Source organism: Benincasa hispida, chromosome 2 (assembly GCF_009727055.1).
Source record: "Benincasa hispida cultivar B227 chromosome 2, ASM972705v1, whole genome shotgun sequence".
Lineage (NCBI taxonomy): Eukaryota > Viridiplantae > Streptophyta > Magnoliopsida > Cucurbitales > Cucurbitaceae > Benincasa > Benincasa hispida.
The window spans coordinates 31,617,841-31,643,043 of record NC_052350.1 but is presented as its reverse complement, the minus strand read 5'-3'; the positions used below and the strand labels follow the sequence as shown (position 1 = coordinate 31,643,043).

At 36.6% G+C, this 25,203-nt stretch overlaps 1 protein-coding gene across 2 annotated transcripts; it reads left to right on the top strand.

The window, feature by feature from the left end:
* The first annotated feature begins 7,460 nt into the window (after window positions 1-7,460).
* Window positions 7,461-24,763, top strand: LOC120071184 (MAG2-interacting protein 2). Of its 2 annotated transcripts, XM_039023294.1 has the most exons (12): window positions 7,461-7,810; window positions 7,959-8,007; window positions 8,451-8,618; window positions 9,029-9,230; window positions 9,346-9,563; window positions 10,446-11,445; window positions 11,766-12,739; window positions 19,431-19,516; window positions 19,634-19,993; window positions 20,271-21,471; window positions 21,590-21,855; window positions 21,947-24,763. In XM_039023294.1, exons 1-12 carry the CDS (start codon window positions 7,727-7,729, stop codon window positions 24,545-24,547), a joined length of 7,209 nt encoding a protein of 2,402 aa, XP_038879222.1. In that variant the 5' UTR covers window positions 7,461-7,726; the 3' UTR covers window positions 24,548-24,763. The 2 variants fall into 2 exon arrangements, with proteins under 2 accessions (XP_038879222.1, XP_038879223.1); XM_039023295.1 differs by lacking the exon at window positions 9,029-9,230 and having other exon boundaries at window positions 7,739-7,810; window positions 8,455-8,618.
* Window positions 24,764-25,203: the final 440 nt, after the last annotated feature.

Genomic DNA, 25,203 nt, shown 5'->3' with positions numbered 1-25,203 from the left:
ATTAAAAGCAACACATTCAATCATGAGTGTGACAACATGTAGGCTAAACATGTTCAAGATATAGATCATTTAACATGCTTCAAGAATTAAAAACAGATTCAAGAATGCTCAAATCAGGTTGCTAATGATAAAAACAAGTAAAAACTCAAAAGAATTTGCAAGAACTCTTGAAATAGAAACGAGATTCAATTACTTCACAAACCATAGACAAATTCATGAAGAATTACAAATTATTGATTACAACTCAAAAAGAAATTAAAATCTAACATAAGTAGGAAACAAAATTACCATAGAGACTAATTGATACGTAGAGAAATTCCAGCCTCCATTGATATCGTGTTTCTTTTCTTCAACAAAAATGAAAAAAAAATATTTATACTTGCAGGGTAGCGTCGCGACGCTAGGGTCAGCGTTGCAATGCTAAATCACAAAAAAACCAAGAAGCGTTGCGCTTGAGATGTGACGCTGGGCTTGACGTTGCATTGCGTGAGGTGCGTGCGGGATGAATCGCGTCAAAATTTAAAGCGTTGCAACGCTGTCCTGTTTTGTAGCAAAAGCGAGCTTTCTATCTTCAAGCGTTGCTCGACACTTCTCCTAGGGTCGTGATGCTAAAGCATGATGACATTTTGGTAATTTTTTATTCTCTTCAACTTTGTTGATTTTCTTGGTCATTTTTTTTAATCTTTTTGGGCCAATTTTCTCAGAATGACTCCTAATCACCTCCGGGATTGTTTTATCTACAAAATGAGCATTAAAAGTAAATAATCAACACGATTTTGGGGGAATTAACATAGAAAATATATGTCCTTTAAAGACCTAACAGTAGGGATGAGGTCACTGGTCTCGGTAAAAGGTGTAGAAATGGGGTTAATGGCCTTGGTGGATAGTAGATGGATGTTGTTGGGTTTTATGTCCTAAAACTCGTGGTATGTAAACAATGGAACTTATTCTAAAAATTCAGTAAAGGTGTTATTGAATAGATCTATTGCTTGAATAGAAATCCAATAAACCTAAAAGTCCCCTTGACTATTGGATGCATACTTGAACTTTATGTAGAGACATAAAGGTGGATCAGGTTCGAGTAAATAGTCAAAATGATCTATAGTATATGGATAAGGTTGGGTACCTTATTCTGGTAACACTACTGGATGCGGCCTGCTCTGTAGTTGTTACAAGGAGTTGTAAAGTGCTACAAATGAAGTGATCCTAATTCATTCATGTTGGACATGAGGAGTGGGGGTGTCCTTGTGCAAAAGAGTTTGTACAAGATCGGACCACGAAATGAGTCACTCTTACTTTATAACACTGTTTACTGTTTAAACTGACTATTTCAAAGCGATGACCTAGGCAACTTGACCTTAATCCTAAGTTAACTATGAACTTTTGTTTATCTGGAATTATCCTTAGATTTGCATAGGTGAGGGTTGGCTCAACAGCGGCGACTCAATAAGACTGTCATTTCAGGGTAAGACTAGATAGATAGCTGAGGACATAGGGTGCAAGAGGGAATTCACTCCTACCTACTTTAGGGAAAGTAGAGAGGTTGTTCCCTTAAGTGTTGATTCTGGGTCTTGAAGAAGGGATCCCGAACTCTCATTTGACATGAGAGAGACTCGATTTTGTGATTGAATCACATAAAAATTGTTCATTAGGGAATCAGTGGGGACTTAAGGAACAATAAGTCATTTCGGGGATAAAACAGAGATTTGACCCAACCGTTATTATGAACAACCTGTGAAGGGTTAACTTACTGATCATGGTTATATCGAGTGAACATAATATATCTACAGTGAGGGAAGTTCAACTATGGGCTTTAGTGGAGTGACCCATTAGTTAACGAATGGAGGTTAGATCGATATAATGAGTTTAACCAATTAATCTTGGATCGTTGGAGCTCATGATCTATAAGTCCATGAGGTCCCCCTACTAGCTCGAAAATGGATTAGCTCTAGAGTAACGTAATAAGTTAATTTGAACATTTCAAATTAAAATCAAACGGAATTGGAGAAAATGTATTTAAATATGATTTAAATATATGAAGATGAATTTATGTAAAAATTATTTTAATATTGGATATTAAAATAATTAGAATTATTTAAATTGTTAAAGTAATTATTTATTAATTTATTAGAAAATTAATCTGGAAAATTAATAAATTTTGATTTTAGAAATAAAATATGATTTTAAAATCAATTTCGGATTTTTGGAAATTGAAAAATTACACAAACTTGAAAAATGGATTTTTAAGTTCATCTTCAACTTACTCACTACGAACCCACCATCTCTTCCTTGATTTACTCCAAGCATGAGCTGCATCCTATGCAGTACATCTTTTTGCATGATAGTCTGCAATATATTGAAGAGATTGGAGTGAAGAAATGAGTGATGGACCGATTGAATTTTTGCCGAAAAATTTGGATGAAGAAGATGTTCTTCAATGGGTTGGTTCAGTGAGCTTTCTCCATATTCTCTTTGATTCCAGCTTATTTTGAGTCCTACAACTCAATCTAGAGTACCAAGAGGATAGTAAGGAAGATCTTATAGTGGTCTACACAAGGATTTAGAGGATTTTGCAGCTGGAAATCAAGATTTCAATGGTTCGGCCAAGGTATGTTCTTGAAATCCATTAAACTCTATTTTAACATGTTTCTTTTCAACCAAAATTAATGAATTAGAGTACTTTTGGATCTTGTTCCCTTCCGCTGCATGCTAGTGTTAATCCAACATGGAGTCAATGACTTTATGGATGGTGGAGGGATGGGATCAATGGGCTCGGTGAATTGTAGCTGGATGGGATCAATGGGCTTGGTGAATGGTGGTTGGATGGGATCAATGGACTCTGTGGATAGTGGATGGATGGGGTCATGGGACTCGGTGGACGGTGGAGGAATGAGGACACTAGTCTTGGTGGAAGGTGGAGGAATGGGGTCACAGGACTTAATGGAAGTTGGAGGAATGAGGTCACTAGTCTCGGTGGAATCCACACCTAAACCCTACATCGTTTACGAAGTACATTAGAGCAAACACTACATGTTATATATTTACATTAAAACAAGTTCGATATAATATTATGTACCTGACACAAGGATTGCAGTAAGCTAGTGATTGTTTGTACACCGGTCTGAAGGACACTTAAGTCAGACTTCACATCTTTCAACTTTGACCGCATCATCCAATTTATGCTTCATCATAGACACTCTGTGGTCTATGTCATAAAATGATGTATGAATGCCCACACCCCTCATGAGCTCTAGATGGAATGTATTCAGCTAAGACGACACTTGCTTCTCAATTAGAGGCACATGCTCGTTAGTAGGGAGCTCGTGAGACTCATTATGATGAGGGTGAGTCTCACGCTCATCAGTAGGGAGCTCGTGAGACTGATGCTCATCGAGTTCTAGCTCGTGAGACCGATGCTCGTGATTCTCGTAGTCAGTCATGTGATTTATGTGTCTCTGAGGAGCTCGTCTCAACATCAATGTGCTCGTTTATGGGTTGTTCATCAATCTTAATGTCCTTATACTGCCTCTCCCTATCTGACATGATGAGTGGTGTGGGTGTGATCCTTGTCTGTACAAAACAACAAAGAATTTATTAGCTATATGTGGCATTCACCTTAAATCCAAATAAATATTGATGTAATACACTAACCTCATTGGACTAAAAAATGTCTGTTGTATTGTTTTGGTCGGTGGTGAGTATATACACTCCTACCTCAAGAATCGAGGTACGACATGTTTACTCAGTCAATTTGATGTCATCTCATATGTCCACACCTACCATAATTCATACACAATTATAAAACAAGAATAAATAGTAATTCATATTGTAACTAAAATAAGTAGATCTCGTATGGCCAATGAATGAATATTACTTGGAATGCATGAGAAAACCCTGATAGGTTGTACTTCACAATGTAATTCTTATTGTTCTTGGACTTTTTTTTTAATAGTTATTTGTCTTGCTATCAATCCTCTTTGTAGTCCAAGTAACGTCCTCTCCCATAGCATGTTTCCCCAATCCATGAAATTAAAGTAATCTAAATCCTCCAAATCAATTAATAATGTCTTGTCAATATTGGCCTTCGTCTTCTCCTTCCCTATCATACCCAATTCAGTATAATAGACCAATGTCATCTTCATAGCATCCATATCGTTATCAAACTCCATCTCCTTGTACACTGTCTCTAGGATACTAATGTTAATGTCCCTCGCAAAATCATTCTTGAAGTACCTACTATGCAGTGATCCAAGTGCTTCACCCCTCATCACAACTATTGGATTAGGTGACCACTACAATCCCTTCACCAACAGGTAGTTTCTTTGGAGAATGTAACAACCATACCATTCAAATCGAAGGTCATTGCATCCTTCCTATCGTCTCATTTAATAGAATGTAGTGGATCAATAGACTGTCGAAGATAATGTCCATGTCCACGAATCGCCCAAATATTGTCTTTTTGAAGAGGGCAAACTGAGTGGGAGTAAGCTTATCTTTCACAATCTTGTTAGCCGCCCCAATGTGAGAGGATAGGCTGGTCGCTTGGCCTGGGAAATGATATTGGGAAGGAATCTTGAATTGTCTAGCCATATTGCACAAAATAACAAAGAACACCAGAAATTAAGCATTTTGTTCAATACTCGATATACGATGTACGATACTTTATGCACTATACTCAATACTCGATACATGATACATGATACACGATGTACGATACTAGATGCACTAAACTCAATACTCGATACTTGATACACGATACACGATATACGATACATGATTGCTCGATAGCAGATACACGATACATGCTACATAGTGTCCCTTACTCAATACACGATACATGAGTCTCAGTTTGATTTTCCATCTTATTTGTTAGGTTTTATGTCCTAAAACTCGGGGTTTGTAAACAATAAACTTATTTTGTTAACCAATAAAGATGTTATTGAAGTTTGATTCAATAAAGTTGTTATTGAATATATAAATTACTCATTTCATTTTAGAAATAATCAAAATCCAATAAACTAAGATCCATGGCTATTACATGAGTACTTGAACTTTATGTAGAGACATAAGAGTCGATCAAGTTCCAGTAGATAGCCAAAATGGTCTATAGTATACAAATAAGGCGAGGTACCTTATTATGGGGACACTATTGGATGTGTCCCACTTTCTAGATGTTACAAATGTTATAAAGTGCTACAAACAAAGTGATCCTAATTCGTTCATGTGGAAACATGAGGAATTCGAGCATCTTATATAAAGAGTTTGCATAAGATTGGACCAAGAAATAAGTCACTCATACTTTATAATGTTGTTTACTATTTAAGACAGACTATTTCAAAGCAATGATCTAGGTAACTTAACCTTAATCCTGAGCTAACTATGAACTCTTGTTTATTCGGGATTATCCTTATATTTGCATGGATGAGGGTGGCTCAATAGCGCTCGCTCAATAAGCCTTCCATTTCAGGGATAAGACCGGATAGATAACTGGGGACATAGGGTGCAATATGGAATTCATTCCTACTCGCTTTTAGGGATAGTAGAGAGGTTATTCCCTTAAGTGTTGAATCCAAGTTTTGAACAAGGGGCCACACTCTTTTATTGCCTGAGAGGGACTCGGTTTGATGATCGGATCTCAAACCAATTGTTTATTAGAGGATCATTGGGGCTTAAGGAATAAGAGGTAATATTGGAGGTAAAACAACTATTGACCCAGTCGTTATTATGAACAACTTGTGAAGGGTTAACTTACTAATGATGGTTATATCAAGTGGACACAATATATCTACAGTGAGGGGAGTGTAACTACTGGGCTTTACTGGAGTGACCTAGTAATTAGAATGGTGGTTAATTAGGTTAAAGAGTTTAGCCAATTATTCTTGGATCGTTGGAGTGCATGATCTGTAGGTCCATTAGGTCTTCCTGCTAGCTTACAAACGAATTAAACCTTAGAATAACGTGATGAGAAAAATTTGAAACGTTCAAATCCAAATTAAGGGATTTAGTAATTATATATGAAATAATTACATGTTTAATTATCGAATTTAACGAAATTGGAGAATCAAATAATATTTAAATTTGATTTAAATATTAATTTCATGAATAGAAATTCATGGTAGTGGAATTAGTGTCTAATTAATTTAATATTTGATATTAAATTAATATAATTAGTTAAATTATTTAATCAATCAAATCAATTAAATTTAAAAATTAAAAATTTGAATTTTGTGAAGATTCAAATTTAGAAAATCAATTTTGTTTTAATTTCATTTTTGAAAAATTAGATTAAAATTGAATTTTAGTGAATATTCAAATAATCGGTTTTAAATCAATTTTAAATCATTGATTTTGAATTGAAAATTGGGTTTTTTCATTTAAAGTGGGGTTTCCCACTTTGTGTCACAATTCCACCAAGAATATCCAAGGAGGAGCTATCCACCCCTCGTGTAATTTGTTTGCATGAAGAAATGGAATACAGTTCAGCTTTAATGCTAAGAAATTAGGCCATGCCAGAGTGGATTAGGGTGAGGTTTTGGGTTGGAGAAGAGTTCTTCAATTTTCAGTGGGTTCTTCCTCATTCTTCTCTCAATTCAATTCATTTTAATCCCACAATTTAATCTAAGGTTCTAGAGAATAGTAGGAAATATTCTTTGGTGGTCCACAAGCTTTTGGAGGAATAAAAGGAGTTCATCAAAAGTATTTCTGAAACCTTTTTGTTATTTCATGAATCTACTGATTTTGATGCTAATATTAATGAATTAGAGTGCTTAATGATCTTGAATTCTTGCGTTGTATGCTTACTAATTCTAACACATGACTTATCCTACTTAAACCCTAAACTCTAGACGGTCTGAAATACAAAAAATATAAAATTAAAACGAAAAATTCGAGCTCCAACCTAACGTGCAAGTTATGAAAACCGTATCGGTCGAGTATCGAGGAATATGATGCCATAATATAATAAACAAAGAGATGAATGATGCCAAAATATAAACAAAAAGAAGAATGTTACCCGATGTAGAGAGAATCGAGAGAGTTTCGAGTGTATAGGTGCAGTAGTCGAGGGATATAAGATCAAAAGACGAGAGAGAATAGTTTGAGAAATGAGTTGAAGTGGTGGAACAATGGACTTCAAACGGGTTAAGAATTCAAGAAGTTCAAAATGATCAAGTATACATTAATCAAATATCGAGTATGACGTGGCTATGGTCAAGTATCCACGTATGAAGTGCACACGTATCGAGTGATCCGAGTATCAAGTGACCATGCATCGGAGATCGAGTGATGGGTAATCAAGGATCGAATTTCTTGGTGTGGCAGACACGTGGGATGTTTCTCAATAAAATCACATGTGGATAATATCATAGAAGATCACTTTCAATTACTTTTTCCATTGGGACCATTTTTTATTTCAACCTCCCAAATGGGCGATTTATATAAAAAATCCTTATTGATCTTTTTACACAAAAATAATGAAAAATCTGCACAAAAGCACGCAACCGTGATCCCCATCTCCCCCGTCCCTATTTCTCTCGTGCTTCCCTCTCCTCCGCCTCTCTCCGTCGTACTACCCAGTCGCCGGCCGCTCCTCTCCCTGCGAATTTCCTTTCCGGTCACACCCGGATCCGCCGGTTGCAATTCCGCAACATGGACTAAGTTCAAGAGAAATTGTTCCGTATGCCCATTTTGATTGTCTGCGATCTCCGGTCTGCAGACAAATTTGGCCATGGAGGAGTCTCAACTGAAAGTACTGTACGAAACCCGTCGTCACGCTTCAAGACCGTTCCGTTCCAACTATCCTCCTCACCAGGTCTCTACTCAACTCCTTTCTTCTAACTTTTCTCCCTGACTTGAAGTCTGTCTATAAGCTCAATTCTCTAAACTTCCATTTCTTTTTCTGCAATGCATTTCTTTGTTGTTTAAATTCATATATGGGTATTTCTTCGTGTTGCATTTAGGCAAACGAGGGTGCTAAAGGGAGCTTCCTCTCTTTGTTTCGCATTGGAGGTATGTTGCATTTCTATGGATTTTTTTTTTCTTTTTCAGACCAGTAATTTTATGTTTCTCTCAACATATTGGCATGTTGCTCAATTGAATTGCGAGCTTGAGTAGAGTAATCAGTTTCCAAAGCTTTTACTTTTCATTTATTCCAATTCACCTATTTGATTGCTTATCGGCCTTTAGGGGATCAATTCAAGTTAAGATGAATAAGAGTTGTTTTTGGAACTGATTAAGATGTTGTTCATTGTATCTGACGTTGGTACCTATAGAAGTCAAAAGTTATTGTTGAAGGATGTGTATCTTGTAAGTGGTTGTGATCTTCAATTCACTTGGATTCAAGATGTTGATTCTTGATTGTTACGTGAAGACTGAGTTTCTAGATGATGTTCATTCTTTTGAGACATTCTATGAATTAATTCTTACTTCTCTCCTGATACGTGCCGTGGCAGGCAGACTCAAGGATAAATGGATTGGTTATAACCAACCGCATAGAGTAGGAAGATCGGTATCGTTATTTATTTCTCCAAGTGGGGAACATGTGGCGGTGGCTGCAGGAAATCAGATAACGATATTGCGGAAGGAAGATGACTACTTGGACCCATTTGGCATTTTTTTGGGTATTGTTTTTCTTCTGAAAATTTCTTGCAAATTTCTTTTTGACATGTGACTACTTTTAGAAATTGTCAAATTCAATCGGCTTCAGTCATCTACTTTGTAAAGGACTGGCAAATGAGTTTTCAATTACTCACCACGTACATCCAGGATTATGTTTATTCCGGGTTTTTTATTATTATTTTTTTATTCTTTCCTTTTCTCATTTGTTTCCATTTTATTTCCATATTTTAATTGAATTTTTAAAATTTTCCCAGACGTATTATGCTATTATGCTACTATGCCTGTCTTACTTTATTCTCTGGAACCTATTTCCAAATCCAAACCAGATGATGTCTTTCATTAGTAATAATGGATAGTTGAATAAGCAGTTGAAAATAAAACTAGTATTGTTTTCATTTGTCCCATGCATTAGAAACCAATGTTGCTTCATTCACTGTGGGAGCTTGGTCCGAAAGTTGCAATGTTCTTGGAGTCATTGATGATACCGATACAATTTATTTTATCAAATCAAACGGTGAAGAAATATCAAGAGTTACAGGGAGGCGATTAAAAGTTTCTCTGCCTATATTAGGCCTGATTGCAAAGGAGGATTCTGATATTCAAAGATCTTACTTGTAAGCAATTATCCAAGATTGGCTACAAAGAAGTTCTGGCTTGTGTAGTATTTAGTTGGGATTTTTAGTTTCATTTTTTGATCAACGTGTAAGTTGTCCAACCTCTATATTTCAGGTGTACCTTCTTCATTGTTGCATCAGATGGTTCTATTCGGCAAATGGAGATCAGTAAAGAGCCAACATTATCTTTTCCCCCTGCACACTCAAACAGTGGATTGACTACAAAGAGCCAATTTCCAAACAGGGTTTTCTGCTTTGATTATTATCCTGAGCTTTCTTTGTTCCTCATCGTTGGTAATTTTAGCACCTCTATACCTTCAAGGAGAAACTCTGGTATGATATCATACATTCTTGAATTATTGAAAAGAAAATTTATGCTTGATTTCTAAGCCACCATCACGTGAGAAAGAAAATAATGAGATATAATCGAACCACTACTCTTTTGTACTCCCTTTGATAGAGATCTTTTGTACATCCTTTGGATTATTCATACATCAATGAAATTGTTTCTTATCCAAAAGAAAAAAAAATACAACCACTACTCTTCTATAGTTTCTTCTAGGAAAATGAATCATAAGTTTTATATTCTGTGCTGTATCGTTTTTTTTAATAACTGCAACATAGAAAAATTTCTATGAAGAGGCAGTTCAGAATTATCTTTCTTTCCTCTTATTTTTGTATGGTTTCTTTTTATACTAATTGTACATGTTAGCATCAGTTTAAATAGAAGCTACCACTTTTTACCTATAGGTTTGCTTCCCCATAGTAGAAGATTGCCTGCTTTACGTGAGAGTTTGAGACCCTTCTGAATTCTTTGCCTATACTTATTATGTGAACTTGTACACTAGAGAAGGGTCTAGTCTTCTCCATGTTGCCAATGCTTGCCAATCAATTTTCTCTGCTAGCCTTCTTTCTTTACTTCCTTTTTTTACCCGACATTGTGATAACTCTAATAAAGCTTCAGTATTTTCTCAGTCAGAGTTTCATCTCCCTCTCTTTCTCTTTCTCTTTCTCTTACCAGTTTGGTTCTTTAACATCTCTTTTCAGTTGCATATTGTGGCCATGATATTTTAGTACCTTTATTGACATTCCATGTTATGTTTTCTGCTATGAAGTGGAACATTCTACGTGATTTGTGCATCCTTTAAATTGTGTGTATTTAAGTATAACCAGACGGCTTGTTTATTTAGTTATTTTCAATGTTTTTTTTCCCAGGATCCTGTTATCTTTCTCTTTGGCGTAGTGGGATATTTGAATTAGAGCTGTTATATTCTATTCAGTTTGACGGTTTATACTCTATACCAAAAGGATATGAAGGTCAAACATCACATTCAAAGCTGCAAGTTTCACCGAAGGCACAATTCATTGCAACTCTAGATGTGACAGGACAATTGTACATTTTTAATCTACATAGGGAACACTTTACCATTTCAAGCTTTTCTTTTCCAGAGAAATACAAATCTCAGGCGACAGATAAGACATTAAATGGAACAAATAGGATGCTAAATGACATTTTGGATTTTACATGGTGGTCTGATCATATACTTACAATTGCAAAGACAAGTGGTCTTGTTGCTATGATTGACATCCTCAGCGGTATAGAAGTTCAGGAGGACAGTCCTATTTATTCCAGGCCTATCATAGAAAGGGTACAGCAGTTAGAAGGCCAAAATTTTCTTTTAGAGTGTTTAGAAAATAAAGGGATGTCAGATCCAGCTAAATATAAGGAACATGGTGACTTGCATGACATGGATCAGAGGATGGAAGAGTCAATTAATAATTTTGACATCTCTCGGTTGGAGTGGAGCTTGCTATCATTCACACAGAGATCTGTTTTGGAAATGTACAATATCTTAATTAGAAATCAGAAGTATCAAGATGCCTTAATCTTTGCTGATTCTTATGGCTTGGATAAAGATGAAATTCTGAAGTCACAGTGGCTGCATTCTGATCAAGGAATTAATGAAATGAATGCATATCTGTCAAAGATAAAGGATCAGGTTTTCATCCTTTCTGAATGTATTGAAAAAGTTGGACCAGCAGAAGATATTGTAAAGGCAATGCTTGATTATGGACTGAAACTGACCAACCATTACCAATTTCTTGAAGTAGAAGATCTTGAAAGCAATGAAATGTGGAGTTTCCGCCTGGCTAGACTCCGATTATTGCAATTTAAGGACAGACTGGAAACATATCTTGGCATAAATATGGGCAGGTATTATGCTTTGAGAAATATTTCAATACTATTCCATGCTGACTATTGACAACAAGCCTTATTATTCATTGCTTTTGACAAGAAAGAGTGTCTGTGTCTTTGACCAAGTAATAGATTTGCAGATATATCATGTCTGTAATAGATTTATGGATATGATACGCTGTTCCCCATCTCATGCTCCATGATTATTGGTTGTACTTTTGAACACTATAAGATATTGTGACTCATTTCTGTTGCATACCTGTGTTGCATTCTTTAGGAAGCTTCATTGTTGTTATAACTTATTTTGACTAGCAGTTTTGACAACACAACTTCGTCAGGTTTTCTGTGCAGGAATATAGTAGCTTCCGTATGAAGCCTATCAAGGAAGCTGCTATCAATCTTGCAAAAAATGGAAAAATTGGGGCCTTAAACCTCTTGTTCAAGCGCCACGCATATTCTATGAGTCCTTTCTTGTTAGAAATTTTATCTGCTATTCCTGAAACAGTTCCTGTGCAGACTTATTTGCAGCTTCTTCCTGGAAGGTCTCCTCCTACTAGCATTGCAGTGAGGGAAGAGGACTGGGTTGAATGTCAAAATATGTTGAACTTTATAATGAAATTACCTGAAAATCATGAGCTTAGTTCACAGATTAGGACTGAACCTATTGTCAAGAAATATCTGGGACTTATCTGGCCTTCAATTAGTGAACTTGCAATGTGGTTCATGAAAAGAGCTAGAGACATTGATACTTTGAGTGGCCAGCTTGACAATTGTCTCTGCTTGCTTGATTGTGCTAATCGGAAAGGTATTCATGAATTACAAGAATTTTATGAGGATGTCAGTTACTTGCACCAGCTGATTTATTCGGAAGGAAGCGATGAAAATATCTGCACTAATCTTGTTTCTTGGGAGCAGTTGTCTTCATATGATAAATTTAAGTTGATGCTGAAGGGTACAAATGAGGAAAGTGTAATCCGAAGGTTAGTTGAAAAAGCAGTTCCGTTCATGAGAAAAAGATCAGCTGATATGGCCTCAGTTCCTAAAGGTCAACAAGAAGAATCTAATTTTTTGGGTAACCATGATATGACTGAGTCATTTCTAGTTAAATGGATGAAGGAAATAGCTTCGGAGAATAAGTTGGAGATATGCCAATTGGTTTTTGAAGAAGGGTGCAGAGACTTTGAAACTAGTGAGTTTTTTAGAAATGAGGTCGAAGCCATTGACTGTGCATTGCAGTGCATATATTTATCTACTGTAACTGATAGATGGAGTACCATGGCAAGCATTTTGTCAAAACTACCTCAAATGCAAGGTGATTTAACTTCATCGGTATCATATTTTTATTCCATTATGCAAGTTTTATGCTAGTCGTTTTTTCCTCTTTTTTTGTTGTAAGAATTTGTGATTTTCATTTGATATTTGGAAAGTACTAAAGTATGCAAAAAAACTGAGTGAGCTTACCACCCAGCTTGAATCTATCGTGAAGGAGTTGTAATTACAAAAAGAAGTGGGAAGAGTACACCATTATTATTTCACAAAATGAATCCAGTCCCCCAACTCTACCCAGCCTTTTCCCCCTTTTATTTATTTATTTATTTTCTTTGAAAAAAAATGGTCTTCATTAAGATAATCAAATGAGAGAAAAGCTCAATGTACAATATGGAAACAAAGAACAATAGAACCTAAGAATCAGGAAGTGCACCCGGGCATCTCAACTAAGTTGACATCCCTTAGCACCTTCATTATCTCCAATTATCAAAATAAAATTCGTACTATATATATGTCTACCAGTCAAAGACTAATACATCTCAAGTGCACAACTACCGGACAAAGTAAAACACAAAACACAAAATTTCATCAACGGGATAACCAGAAAACCCAAAACAGTCAACAAACGCCTACAAATACATTCAAGAAATTTCTAAAAATCTGGAAATATGATAGCCCTCCAATTTAAGCTTAGGTCTTGAATTGAAAAATCTGCAAAATGCTTGGAAAGTGTGCATCGGGCCAAAGTGTTGAGCTGGACGATATCAAAACGCTCTATCCAAGTGGTCTGCTTGTCATGGAATACTCGTTGATTTCTTTCGAACCAAATTTCAGACAGTAAGGCTTTCACCGCATTATTCCGCAGCAATTTGACTTTCTTTTTTAGAGAGGGACTCATCAAAATCTGCAACACATTAGTACGAAAGACATTTCCAAAGACCCAATTTAAATTGAACAAATGAAACAGTCCAAACCAGCAATTCCTCGCATAACTACAATTGAAAAACAAGTGCTGCAGCTCCTCTGAATCAGCCATACACAGTGGGCATATTTGTGGAGAAAGGCAGTGGAAAGGTAGTTTTTTCTGCATAACTGCAGAGAGGCACCAAAAAGCATGATCCACAACGTGATATTAACTCGGTGAGGGCTTTTGGTTTTCCAAAGAGATTTTCTAACTTTTTGTCTAAAGGGAAAATAAATGATAAGTGTTTAACGAGGGATATAACCGTAAAGACTCCGCTGCCTTCTAAGGACCAAATTCTCTTGTCTGTATTTTTGACACTTTTTCCCCTTGAAGAAGGCCAAGCAGTGTCATAAAATCTTTTATCTCCTCATCCTTCAATTGTCTACAAAAGCAAACTGACCAAGATGAGGGGGAATGGTCCCAATGTTCAGCTATTGATCCTTTTGGGTTGATAGCAATTCTATATAAACCAGGAAAGCGCTCATACAAAGACATTGTCAATCCAAGGATCCATCCAAAAGCCAATTCTGCATCCATTGCCTAGCTTGAAGACCGCCAATGCTTCAATTTTCATCCAAGATCTAGAAATGCTAGTCCAAGGGTTCCTTAGGCTTAGGCTACATTTGCTTGCTGTATGCCATCTGAACAAGCTACTACCATGGACGCTCTTTACAACTTGAGTCCAAAGGGATTTGTCTTCATTAAGAAATCTCCAACCCAACTTAGCTAGCAATGCCAAATTTCTGTTTCGAAGGCCTCCAATGCCAATTCCTCAATCTCTTCGGCCCTTATGACCTTCTCCCATTTGATTAGATGATTCATTTTACCTCCATTGTGACCTTCCCAATAGAAGTTTCTCATTTTTCTTTCTATGATAGCAATTACTTTTTCAGGCATAAGAAAGGTGGACATGTAGGAGGTTGGGAGATTAGACAAAACCGATTTACACAAAGTGCCTCTTCCTCCCCTTGATAAGTTGTATCTCCTCCATTTGTCTAATTTATCTTGAACTTTATCAATGACCGGCTGCCAAAAAGAGATTTTCATTTCATTTAATTTTTTTTAAAGGAGTCTCTTTCACTGCTTTGAGGAAAGTTAGATTAAATCTCTAGGATCCCCTGCTTAGGAGTTAACAAAAAAAGCATCTCAATTAGAGTTACAAAGGGTGTATAAAAACAAAAAACAATGTTAAAGATCACCAATAAGAGCATTGATCTTTAGCTATGTAATAAATCTCCCTCCGATCCTTTCCTTTCTAAAAAATATCCAAAAGTTCCTTTTAAAAAAAAAATCATTGGAAGATGATCAAAGCTGGTCTTTGGAGTTTTTTAGGCTTTTTCGGGTTAAATCATGTTACAATCATTTGATTTCCTCTTCACCTATGGAGAAATCTCTTTTTGCTGCTATTTGGAAGTTAAAAAGTCCGAGAAAGATTAACATTTTGATTTGGATTATGTTGAATAGAAGCCTCAATTCATCGGATGTTTTGCAGAAAAAGTTTCCCAAGCATGTTCTTATGCCTTCGGTTTGTCCTCTTTGTTTAAGGGCAGGGGAATCTCTCGATCGTATATTCTTCGAGTATTTGTTTGGTTTGCTCTTTTTGAGATATTAAAATTCAGTGGGTCTTCTCTAATCAATTGAGAGATAATGTTATTTGTTGATCGGACCGATAATGAATTCGAAGGCCATTTGTTTGTGGATCAGTGCTATTAAAGCTATTTCATTAGAGTTATGGTTCGAGAGGAATCAACGGTTTTCCATAACTTTTTTGCTCCAATCATGTTAGATTTGAATTGGCTCGTTTGAAATCTTCTTCGTGGTGTTCTAAGAAGTTTGCTAATTACTCCATTCAAGATATCCATCGCAGCTGGGCTGCTTTCATCTTTCCTTATTAGTTTTTGCTATCATTTTGCTATTATGATTTTTTTTTGGGTCTCTTATGCTTTTGCGTTTTTTTGCAATTGGTGTTCTTATCTTTAAGCATTAGCCTCTTTTTATTTTCTTAATGAAAAAAGACCAATTCATCCGAATTTGAAGGCCATTTGTTTGTGGATCAATGCTAATAAAGCTATTCCACTAGAGTTATGGTTCGAGAGGAATCAACGCGTTTTCTCTAATTTTTTTGCTCCAGTCATGTTAGATTTGAATCGACTCATTTGAGATCTTCGTGGTGTTCTAAGAAGTTTGCTAGTTACTCCATTAAAGATATCCATCGCAATTGGGATGCTTTCATCGTTCCTTATTAGTTTTGCTATCATTTTGATATTAGGATTTTTTTGGTCTCTTATGCTTTTATGTTTTTTGCCATTGGTGTTTGTATCTTTGAGCATTAACCTCTTTTCATTTAAGAAAATGAAAAGTGTTGTTTCCTTGATTAAAAAAAAGGACAAATGCTTTGACTATATTCATCCAAAGCATTTTAGCTTTCCCTTTGTCTCTCAAGGCAGATAGTCATATTATATCCAGCTCATGAGTCCAACATGCAAACTATGTGAAAACAACTCAATAACATATTCCACTTCTTCATACTCTTGGAAGATTGAAATATCGCAGGTCTACTTTCTTTTGAATTATTGCACTAAGGGTGCTAAAAACCATTATTTTTTCTCTTATTAATCTTAGGAGGAAAGAGTTTCTTTTTTTTTTTTTTTGAAAAGGATACGGGTCTCTTTATTAATGTAATAGAAAAGAGACTAATGCTCCAAAGTACATGAGGTTTATACAAAGGGCATAAAGATCAAAGTAAAGATAAACGTCCTAGCCTAATGAAGAGAAAAAAGAGAGAGTACAACTTTAGTGAAAAATGAGAGGATAAACCGAGACAAGGACTGAAAAAAGTTGAGGTGCTGGAAATATAAAAGCCTGCCAATTAAGGAAAATGTCTTGAATTGAGAAACCATCAAACTCTTTGTTCAAAGAGCACCAAGCTGAAGCATTCCTTTTAGCTGATTCAAACCGAAACTCCCAATTTTTTCCAGTATCGTGAAAGATTCTCTGATTTCTTTCGAACCAAATATCAGAAAGGACAGCCTTGACCATGTTAATCCATAGCAATCGAGACTTTTTTGGGAGAGAGGGGCTCGAAAGGAGATAGTTGAGGTTGCCTCTGAGACTATCACCAAAAACTCCTACAAAGTTGAACAACTGAAAGAAGGACCACCAACACTTTTCTGCAAAGGTACAAGAGAAGAAGAGGTGTTGCAAGTCTTCACTTGCCGAATTACATAGAGGACAAACTGAGGGCAGCAGGGTGACTGAATGAAGCTTTCTTTGCAGAACCAAGGAGCAATTCAAATGGCCAAAAAGTATTATCCATATGTGGATGTTAACTCTCCTTGGACTTTTAGATTTCCAAAGAACTTTGAGAAGGGAGGTTTATATTGTACTTCGGGGTATTGAGGTTTATATTGTATTATATTTGTTGTATTTTATTCTTTCCTTATTTGTAATTAGGTATTTCTTCTATTTAAGAAAAGAGCAATACCCCGAAGTAGATCTTCTATCAGTCATGCTTCCTGCCTAATCAGCATCAGTGTAAACCTCAATGTTTAGGTGGTCATGCTTCGTGAATAATATACCTTTTCCTGGAGTACCTTTCAAATATCTCAAAATTCTATGAACTACTTCAAAGTGAACTAACTCGGGAGCATGCATGAACTGACTTACTACGCTAACTACGAAAGCAATGTTAGGACGTGTGTGAGAGAGGTATACGAGTCTCCCTACATACCTCCTTTTCCTTTTACTTCTTTTTCAGTTGCAACAACCAATTTTAAATTTTGCTCAATAGGAGTGTCTGCTATCTTGCAACCAAGTAAACTTGTCTAATTCAGTAGGTCAAGAATATATTTCCTATGGTTGACAAGAATGCCATTTTTAGATCTGGAAAACTCCATTCCTAGGAAATACTTTAAGGTTCTCAGGTCCTTGATTTGAAAATCATTAGCAAGGTTTTTCTTCAAAATATTCAGTCCTATCTCATCATTACCTGTAAGAATGATATCATCAACATACACTATCAAAATGACCAACTTACCACTTCTAGTATGTTTATAGAATATAGTATGATCAGCTTGACTCTGACTGAATCCATAGCTTGTGACGGCCTTTCCAAACCGTTCAAACCATGCTCTGGGAGATTGTTTAAGCCCATATAATGATTTCTTTAACTTGCACACTTTGTTAATCCCGAGATCCACCTCAAAACTAGATGGCAAGTCCATAAAAACCTCTTCTTCAAGATCCCCATTGAGAAAGGCATTTTTCATATCAAGTTGATAAAGAGGCCAATCAAAATTAATTGCCACAGACAACAAGATTCTAATAGAATTAATTGTAGCTACTGGAGCAAATGTTTCTTGATAATCAATGCCATAAGTCTGAGTGAACCCCTTGGCAACCAATCTGGCCTTGTACCTTTCAATACTACCATCAGCTTTACATTTTACAGTGAACACCCATTTGCATCCTAACGTCTTCTTATCTTTTGGTAATTTGACTATGTCCCATGTGCAATTTTGTTTAGTGCATTGAACTCTTCCATCACTTGCTAATTTCCAATTCAAATCATTTAGGGCTTCCTGTATATTCCTTGGAACAAATATGTTGGTTATTTTGGATGTGCAGGCTTTATGACAGTTGGACAATCTATGATAAGAAAGATAGTTTTCAATGGGATATTTGGTGCATTTACAAGTACCTTTCCTATGGGCAATTAGAATATCAAGATCAGAGACATCAGGTAAAGGATTAGAAGGAGATGAAGTACAAGGAGAAATAGGAGTAGAGTGTCTAATACCTGGATCTTCAGGATCATTCATCGGAGTATATGATTGGTCTTGTGATAAGTCAATTGTCTGATCTCGGACTCTTTGAGTCAAGTTTCTTCTAGTATAAACCTGAAGTTCAGGATTTCAACTTGTAGAGTCATTTTGTAGTGTTTCTCCCCTTGAAGAAGAACTCTCCATACTTGGTATCGAAGGACTAGAGCTCATAATTGCAGGACCACTGATATTTGGGAGAGATAAAGTATCCCAAAAATTATCTTCAAGGTTAGATATCTCCCCCTAAAGAAAATTTGGGCAAAAAAAAGGTTGATTTTCCCAAAGAAACACATTCATACTCTTAAAATACTTGTGGGTCATCTGGACTAGGAATGGTTTTTTCTCCTGTGATGTAACCAATCTTTCCTTGTCCACGAATATACATCCGAACACTTTGGGACCAAGGAAGAAAATTATCCCCATTGAGTCCAATGGTAGTTATTTGGACAGTGGGACCGGTTGAATGGCCACGATTGTCGCAAACTCAAATGATGGGTGCCTTAGTGTCCGACATATCGTTGAAAAAAGAAAACCCAAAATACAAAATTAGCAAATATAATACAATAAGTACAATATAAAATTTCACAATAAAGGAAATAATCAACAAATGGCAACTAAGCCTTTGTCACCTGTTTGGCCACCCCCCTCCCCCTGGGTCCCCTATAAATTCTAATTACAATTAATGATGGTAAATGTTACTGTATTGCCCAAAAAAAAAACTCATTTCCTATTCCTCAATTGCTGATTCCAAAATGATGCCTTCCTAGTAGTAGTGAGGTTTATTTTCCACAAATGTTATGCAATGTTGATGTTGCTTCTGTATTCTAAAGCTATCTGATCTGCACATTAATTATTCATCATTGTTTGCTTTGCTGCCTGCTGTATTTTACAACTAAGTCATTGGTAATCGTTAAATCTCAATTGCTTTATGCTCAAAAACTCTTCAGACACCAAATCCTATGATGATCTGAAAAGAAGACTCAAGCTGGCAGAAGGCCACGTTGAAGCAGGAAGGCTTTTGTCATTTTACCAGGTTGGTAAACTTCTCATAAGTTGAGATTAGTATTATAAAACTGAAACTCTTTACTTTTTATTTTCTTCCAATAAATGTTAAATCCAACAATATCCAATTTGCTTTCTAATGTTTCAGGTGCCAAAGCCTATGCATTTTTTCGTAGAAGCTAATGATGATGGTAAAGGTGTAAAACAAATTATGCGCCTTATACTGTCAAAGTTTATTCGTCGACAATCCAGTCGGTCGGACAATGATTGGGCGAATATGTGGCGTGACATGCTGTGTCTGAGGGAGAAGGCATTTCCCTTTCTGGACCTGGAGTATATGCTGATAGAATTTTGCCGAGGATTGCTAAAAGCTGGGAAATTTTTGCTTGCAAGGAACTACTTAAAGGGTACCAGCTCAGTCTCTTTGGCAGCAGAGAAGGCTGAAAACCTTGTCATTCAAGCTGCTAGAGAGTATTTTTTCTCTGCTTCAAGTCTTAATGGTCCAGAAGTAAGTTTTCATGATTTCAATATATCAGGTTACTACATAGAGCCGAGACTTTAATTTGTCTTTGCAAAACTACATGCTTTTGCCGATTGTTTGTATCTCGTACTTTTGAAAAAAGTAACGAATAAGAATGCAATAACCTATACATTGCAAAAACTAGTGCATTAAATGAAGTAGACTTAAATTGTAACACTAAACTAGCACAGAGTTTGCTTATGGATTCCCCCCTGCCAAGTAGTAGATACTAGTTGAATGATAGCCGTGGAAAATCTTTTTACAGGTCTGGAAGGCAAAGGAGTGTCTCAACATATTTCCAAGCAGTAGAAATGTCAAAGCGGAGGTTGATATTATTGATGCTCTGACAGAATTACTACCAAGCCTTGGAGTGACTCTTCTGCCCGTGCAGTTCAGACAAATAAAAGATCCAATGGAGATAATAAAAATGGCAATTTCAAGTCAGACTGGAGCTTATATACATGTTGATGAACTCATTCAGGTTGGCAAGCTTCTCGGATTGAGCTCTACAACAGAGATATCAGCAGTTGAAGAAGCTATAGCTAGAGAAGCTGCAGTTGCTGGTGATCTGCAATTGGCATTTGATCTCTGCCTTAGTTTAACAAAGAAAGGGCATGGCTCCGTTTGGGATTTGTGTGCTGCAATAGCAAGAGGTCCTTCCCTTGAGAATATGGATATTAATTCTCGAAAGCATCTACTAGGTTTTGCTTTGAGCCATTGTGATGAGGAATCAATTTCTGAACTCCTCCATGCATGGAAAGAACTTGATATGCAAGGGCAATGCTCAAAATTAATGATGATGGCTGGATCAGATTGTTCAAATCCTCCAGTACAAAATTATTTGCTCTCACTTCAAGGAAACAATATTCAAAATATTGGTGAATTCAAAGATTGCTTTGAATTAGTTGATGATCAAGAATCTTTTCTAGATAGTACATTGAATAGGCTACTTTTTGTTGCAAAAGAACTACCTATTGAAAATAGGACTAAATTGGATACCTTTCTGAGAGAGAACGGAAAGATTTTGTCATTTGCTTATTTGCAACTCCCGTGGTTGCTTGAATTGAGTAAGAGTGCAGAAATTAAGAAACTGGGTGCAGGAACAGAATACTCGAGTATGAAAACACAAGCTATTGTTACTATTTTGTCATGGTTAGCTAGGAATGGGTTCGTTCCTAAAGACAGCTTGATCACCTCTCTTGCAAAATCAGTTATTGAATGTCCTACCAAGGAGGCAGACTTAACTTGCTGTATACTGTTGTTGAATCTCGTGGATGCCTTCAATGGGGTTGAAGTTTTTGAAGAGCAATTAAGGACGAGGGAAGACTACCAAAAAGCCAGTAGTATAATGACTGTGGGAATGACATATTGTTTGTTGCACGACTCTGGAGTTGAGTGCGATAGTCCAACCCAAAGGAGGCAGCTGCTTCTTGAAAAGTTTAAAGAAAAGAACACTTTTAACTCTGGTGATTTGCTTTCCTTTTTATATATTTTGATGGATTGTTGTTATTACTTTTTACAATGCTCCCTTTTATTTACATTGAGATGTGATGAAAACTTCTTTCATGTTTTTCTTGTTCTCAGATCAAAGTAGAAAAAGTAATGAAGTGGAATCAACATTTTGGCGGGAGTGGAAACTGAAGCTAGAAGAACAAAAACGTGTAGCTGATCATTCTAGAACGTTGGAGAATATTATTCCTGGCGTTGAAACATCACGGTTTTTATCTGGAGACCGTTATTACATTGAGAGCGTCGTTCTGTCCTTAATTGAATCAGTAAATTTGGAGAAGAAACATATTTTGAAGGACATTCTTAATCTAGCTAATACCTATGGCATGAATCGCACTGAGGTATTCAGGTTTGCTGACTTTAATATCTTAAAGTGCAAGTACAGAAGACAATTGTCTCATTTTAACCATGCAAAATAATATTTTCCTGCAGGTGCTACTGAAATATCTAAGTTCCATCCTTGTTTCAGAGGTTTGGAACAATGAGGATATTATGGTTGAAATCTCAGAATTCAGAGAGGAGCTTATTGGTTGTGCTGCAGAAACCATTGAAACTATTTCCACAGTTGTGTACCCATCTATTGCTGGGACTGATAAGTTGCGGCTACACTGTATATATGGTTTGCTCGCTGACTGCTACTTGAAGCTGGAAAAAGGTGAATGGTTACCACAGAAGGCACATCATGATGAAGCCTCCAGCTTGGGTTTGGCTCATTTCTATAAAATTGTCGAGCAAGAATGCAGACGAGTCGCCATGATAAAGAATCTCAATTTCAAAAATATTGCTGGATTGAGTGGGCTGAATTTCGAACGCTTCAGCGCTGAAATCTACTTGCACATTGATGATGGTAATATAGAAGTTTTGGCACAAATGGTGGAGACCCTGGCTGGTATCTATTCTGATCCGGAGCTGGAAGGTCTTATATGTTCCCAGGACATTTATAAGCACTACATCCTGAAACTATTAACAACCTTGGAGACTAGAATAAACATAGATTTCAAGAATGGAAGCCCTGAGAATTTTCAGGCTTTTGTTAGTCAACTTGAGCACAGTTATGATTTGAGCTCTACTTATCTTAGATTGTTGTCTCATTCAGATGCTTTGGATGTTATGAAGCGGTATTTCACTGTAATTTTACCCCTATATAGCAACTACGGAGATATACCTGATAACTCGGCATGGCAGGAGTGCCTCATCATCCTTCTAAACTTTTATATTAGATTGCTGGACGAAATGGGAAAAACTGAAACCAGAGGTGAATTTTTGAAATCTAATGCTGAATGTTTAAAGAGTTGTCTAAAGGTTCTTATTAGATTGGTTATAGAGGATAGTGTCTCACCAAGTGAGGGTTGGAACACCATTGTAAGCTATGCTACATGTGGTTTAGTAGATGATTCAGCTTTTGAAGCTTTTGTTTTCTGCAGAGCGATGGTTTTCTCTCGCTGTGGTTTTGGAGCTGTAGAACAGGTGTTGTCTGAGTCAGTTTCACTATATCCCACTGCTTTCGCTTATGGAACTGAGACTGGGGTCCAGGATATTTCTTGTGTATACCTGCAAATATTGGAGCCTGTTCTACTCGACTTGGTTAATTACTCCCATGAGCACCAGAATCTGCACTATCTATTATCCTCACTCAGTAGATTAGAAGGTAATCTGGAGAATTTAAGAAGTACCAGAGGCAAGGTTTGGGAAAAAATGGTGGAGTTCTCCGATAATCTGCAATTACCAAGCTCTGTCCGTGTCTATGTGTTAGAGCTTATGCAGTATATTACAGGCAGAAATATCAAAGGTCTCTCGTCTGATTTACAGTATAATGTTTTACCTTGGGAAGGTTGGGACCAGTTCCAGTATACAACCAAGGAGAGCGACCTAACAAGTATTCCAACAACATTAGACGACAAAGATACTTCTAGCAGGTTTACAAGTACTTTAGTTGCCTTGAAGTCAACTCAGCTTGCAGCAACAATCTCACCTAGCTTAGAAGTTACAACTGATGATCTTTTGAGCATTGAGACTACAGTTTCTTGCTTCATGGAATTGTGTGCAGTTGCAACTACGGATGTCCATGCGGATAGTTTGCTGGCCATTTTGGCAGAATGGGAAGGACTTTTCCTGATTGAGAGAGATGAAACTCAAGCCTCTGTAGCAGCCAGTGGAGGAATTGACTGGAGTGCAGATGGTTGGGATGAAGGGTGGGAAAATTTTCAGGAAGTGGAACCGGCAGCGAGTAAAGGGAGCGAGACTACCCCTGCCCCTACACTTCACCCTCTACATGTTTGTTGGACTGAAATTTTCAAAAAACTCATTTCACTTTCTCGGCCTAAGGATGTGTTGAGATTGATTGATGAATCGCTTTCGAAATCTTGTGGAATGTTGCTTGATGAAGATGATGCCAAAACCCTGAGCCACATTTTGGTCGATAAAGATTGTTTTTTTGCTTTGAAATTGGCGGCTTTGTTACCTTATGAAGCATTAAGATTGCATAGTCTGAATGCGGTTGAAAGCAAATTGAAACTAGACGGAATCTCAGATGAATTGGGCGGAGACCTTGAATTTTTATTGCTTATATTATCCTCCGGAATTGTATCAACCATTCTCACCAATGCTTCTTATGATAACACTTTCTCCTATCTCTGTTATCTGGTGGGAAATTTTTCACGTCACTTTCAAGATGACCAATTAACATGCATCAAACAGAAAGGGTGGAATGTAAGTAATAAAAATAGGAGAGAGTTGCTTATTTTTAAGAAGATTGGCTTCCCCATCTTCATATCAGAGCTCGTAAAGGCTGATCAGCCTGTTCTTGCTGCATTTATGGTGACGAAATTTATGTACACTGTTCGTCTTGTTAACGTGGCAGAGGCCAGTCTTCGTACATATTTGAAAAGGGAGCTCCTCCACACGGTACAGAATGATGAATCTGGTGACATGGAGGATTTGGTACCTGAAATTTTGAGGAACGCTGTTTCCAGGTTGAGAGAGAAGCTGGGAAGCCTAATCGAAACCGTATTGTTGTCGCTATCTCAAAATTGAGACGATTTCTGTAAGAAGTATTCCTTAAGAGTAAAGCAATACAGATTGGGATTGAAGCCAAATGTTTGTTTTAACTTCACTGTCAGTTTGCCATTTGAGCGTATTACGTTGCTATTTAGTTGAACAAAGTGAGTTATATTGTATTTTAGGCATTTGGTTTCCAACTACACACAAAAATAAAAAAGGTGATATGGAGGTTAAAATTTGTGCTGACAAGAGAAATAGCAAACTTTAATGTTTCATTTGAAAAAATGGCAAAAATGTTTGAAAATTGGAAAAATAGCAAAATGAATTTAAATAATAAAAAATACAAATGGGTAAATGACCAAACTATTCCAACGACTAACAAATTGAATACAAATAAACATATTTTAAAAACAACTTGAAAATTGTAAATACACTCTAACTTCTAGAAGCCAAGAACTAAAAAACAAATAGCATGGTCAAAATCCTAGAAATGGTTCGAAAATCTAAAAACTCACCAATATGGTCATCACCGAGAAACAATAGGTGACAGCTTCAATAAACAACCATGATAGTGTGTCTTTAGTGCGCTGAGCAAAAGAAGATCTGACAGTTATGCAAGATGATGGTGAGAGAAAAAAGAATGGAAGGTTCTAAAGGAGGTGACCCAAGATGTGACTGAGCTGAGGAGG

Bases quoted from the DNA above. Each gene is read 5' to 3' on its own strand.
- LOC120071184 (XM_039023294.1), top strand. From the start codon at position 7,727: ATGGAGGAGTCTCAACTGAAAGTACTGTACGAAACCCGTCGTCACGCT. The intron at 8,008-8,450 runs GTATGTTGCATT...GTGCCGTGGCAG, and splicing joins CTCTTTGTTTCGCATTGGAG to GCAGACTCAAGGATAAATGG. The intron at 11,446-11,765 runs GTATTATGCTTT...CAACTTCGTCAG, and splicing joins CTTGGCATAAATATGGGCAG to GTTTTCTGTGCAGGAATATA.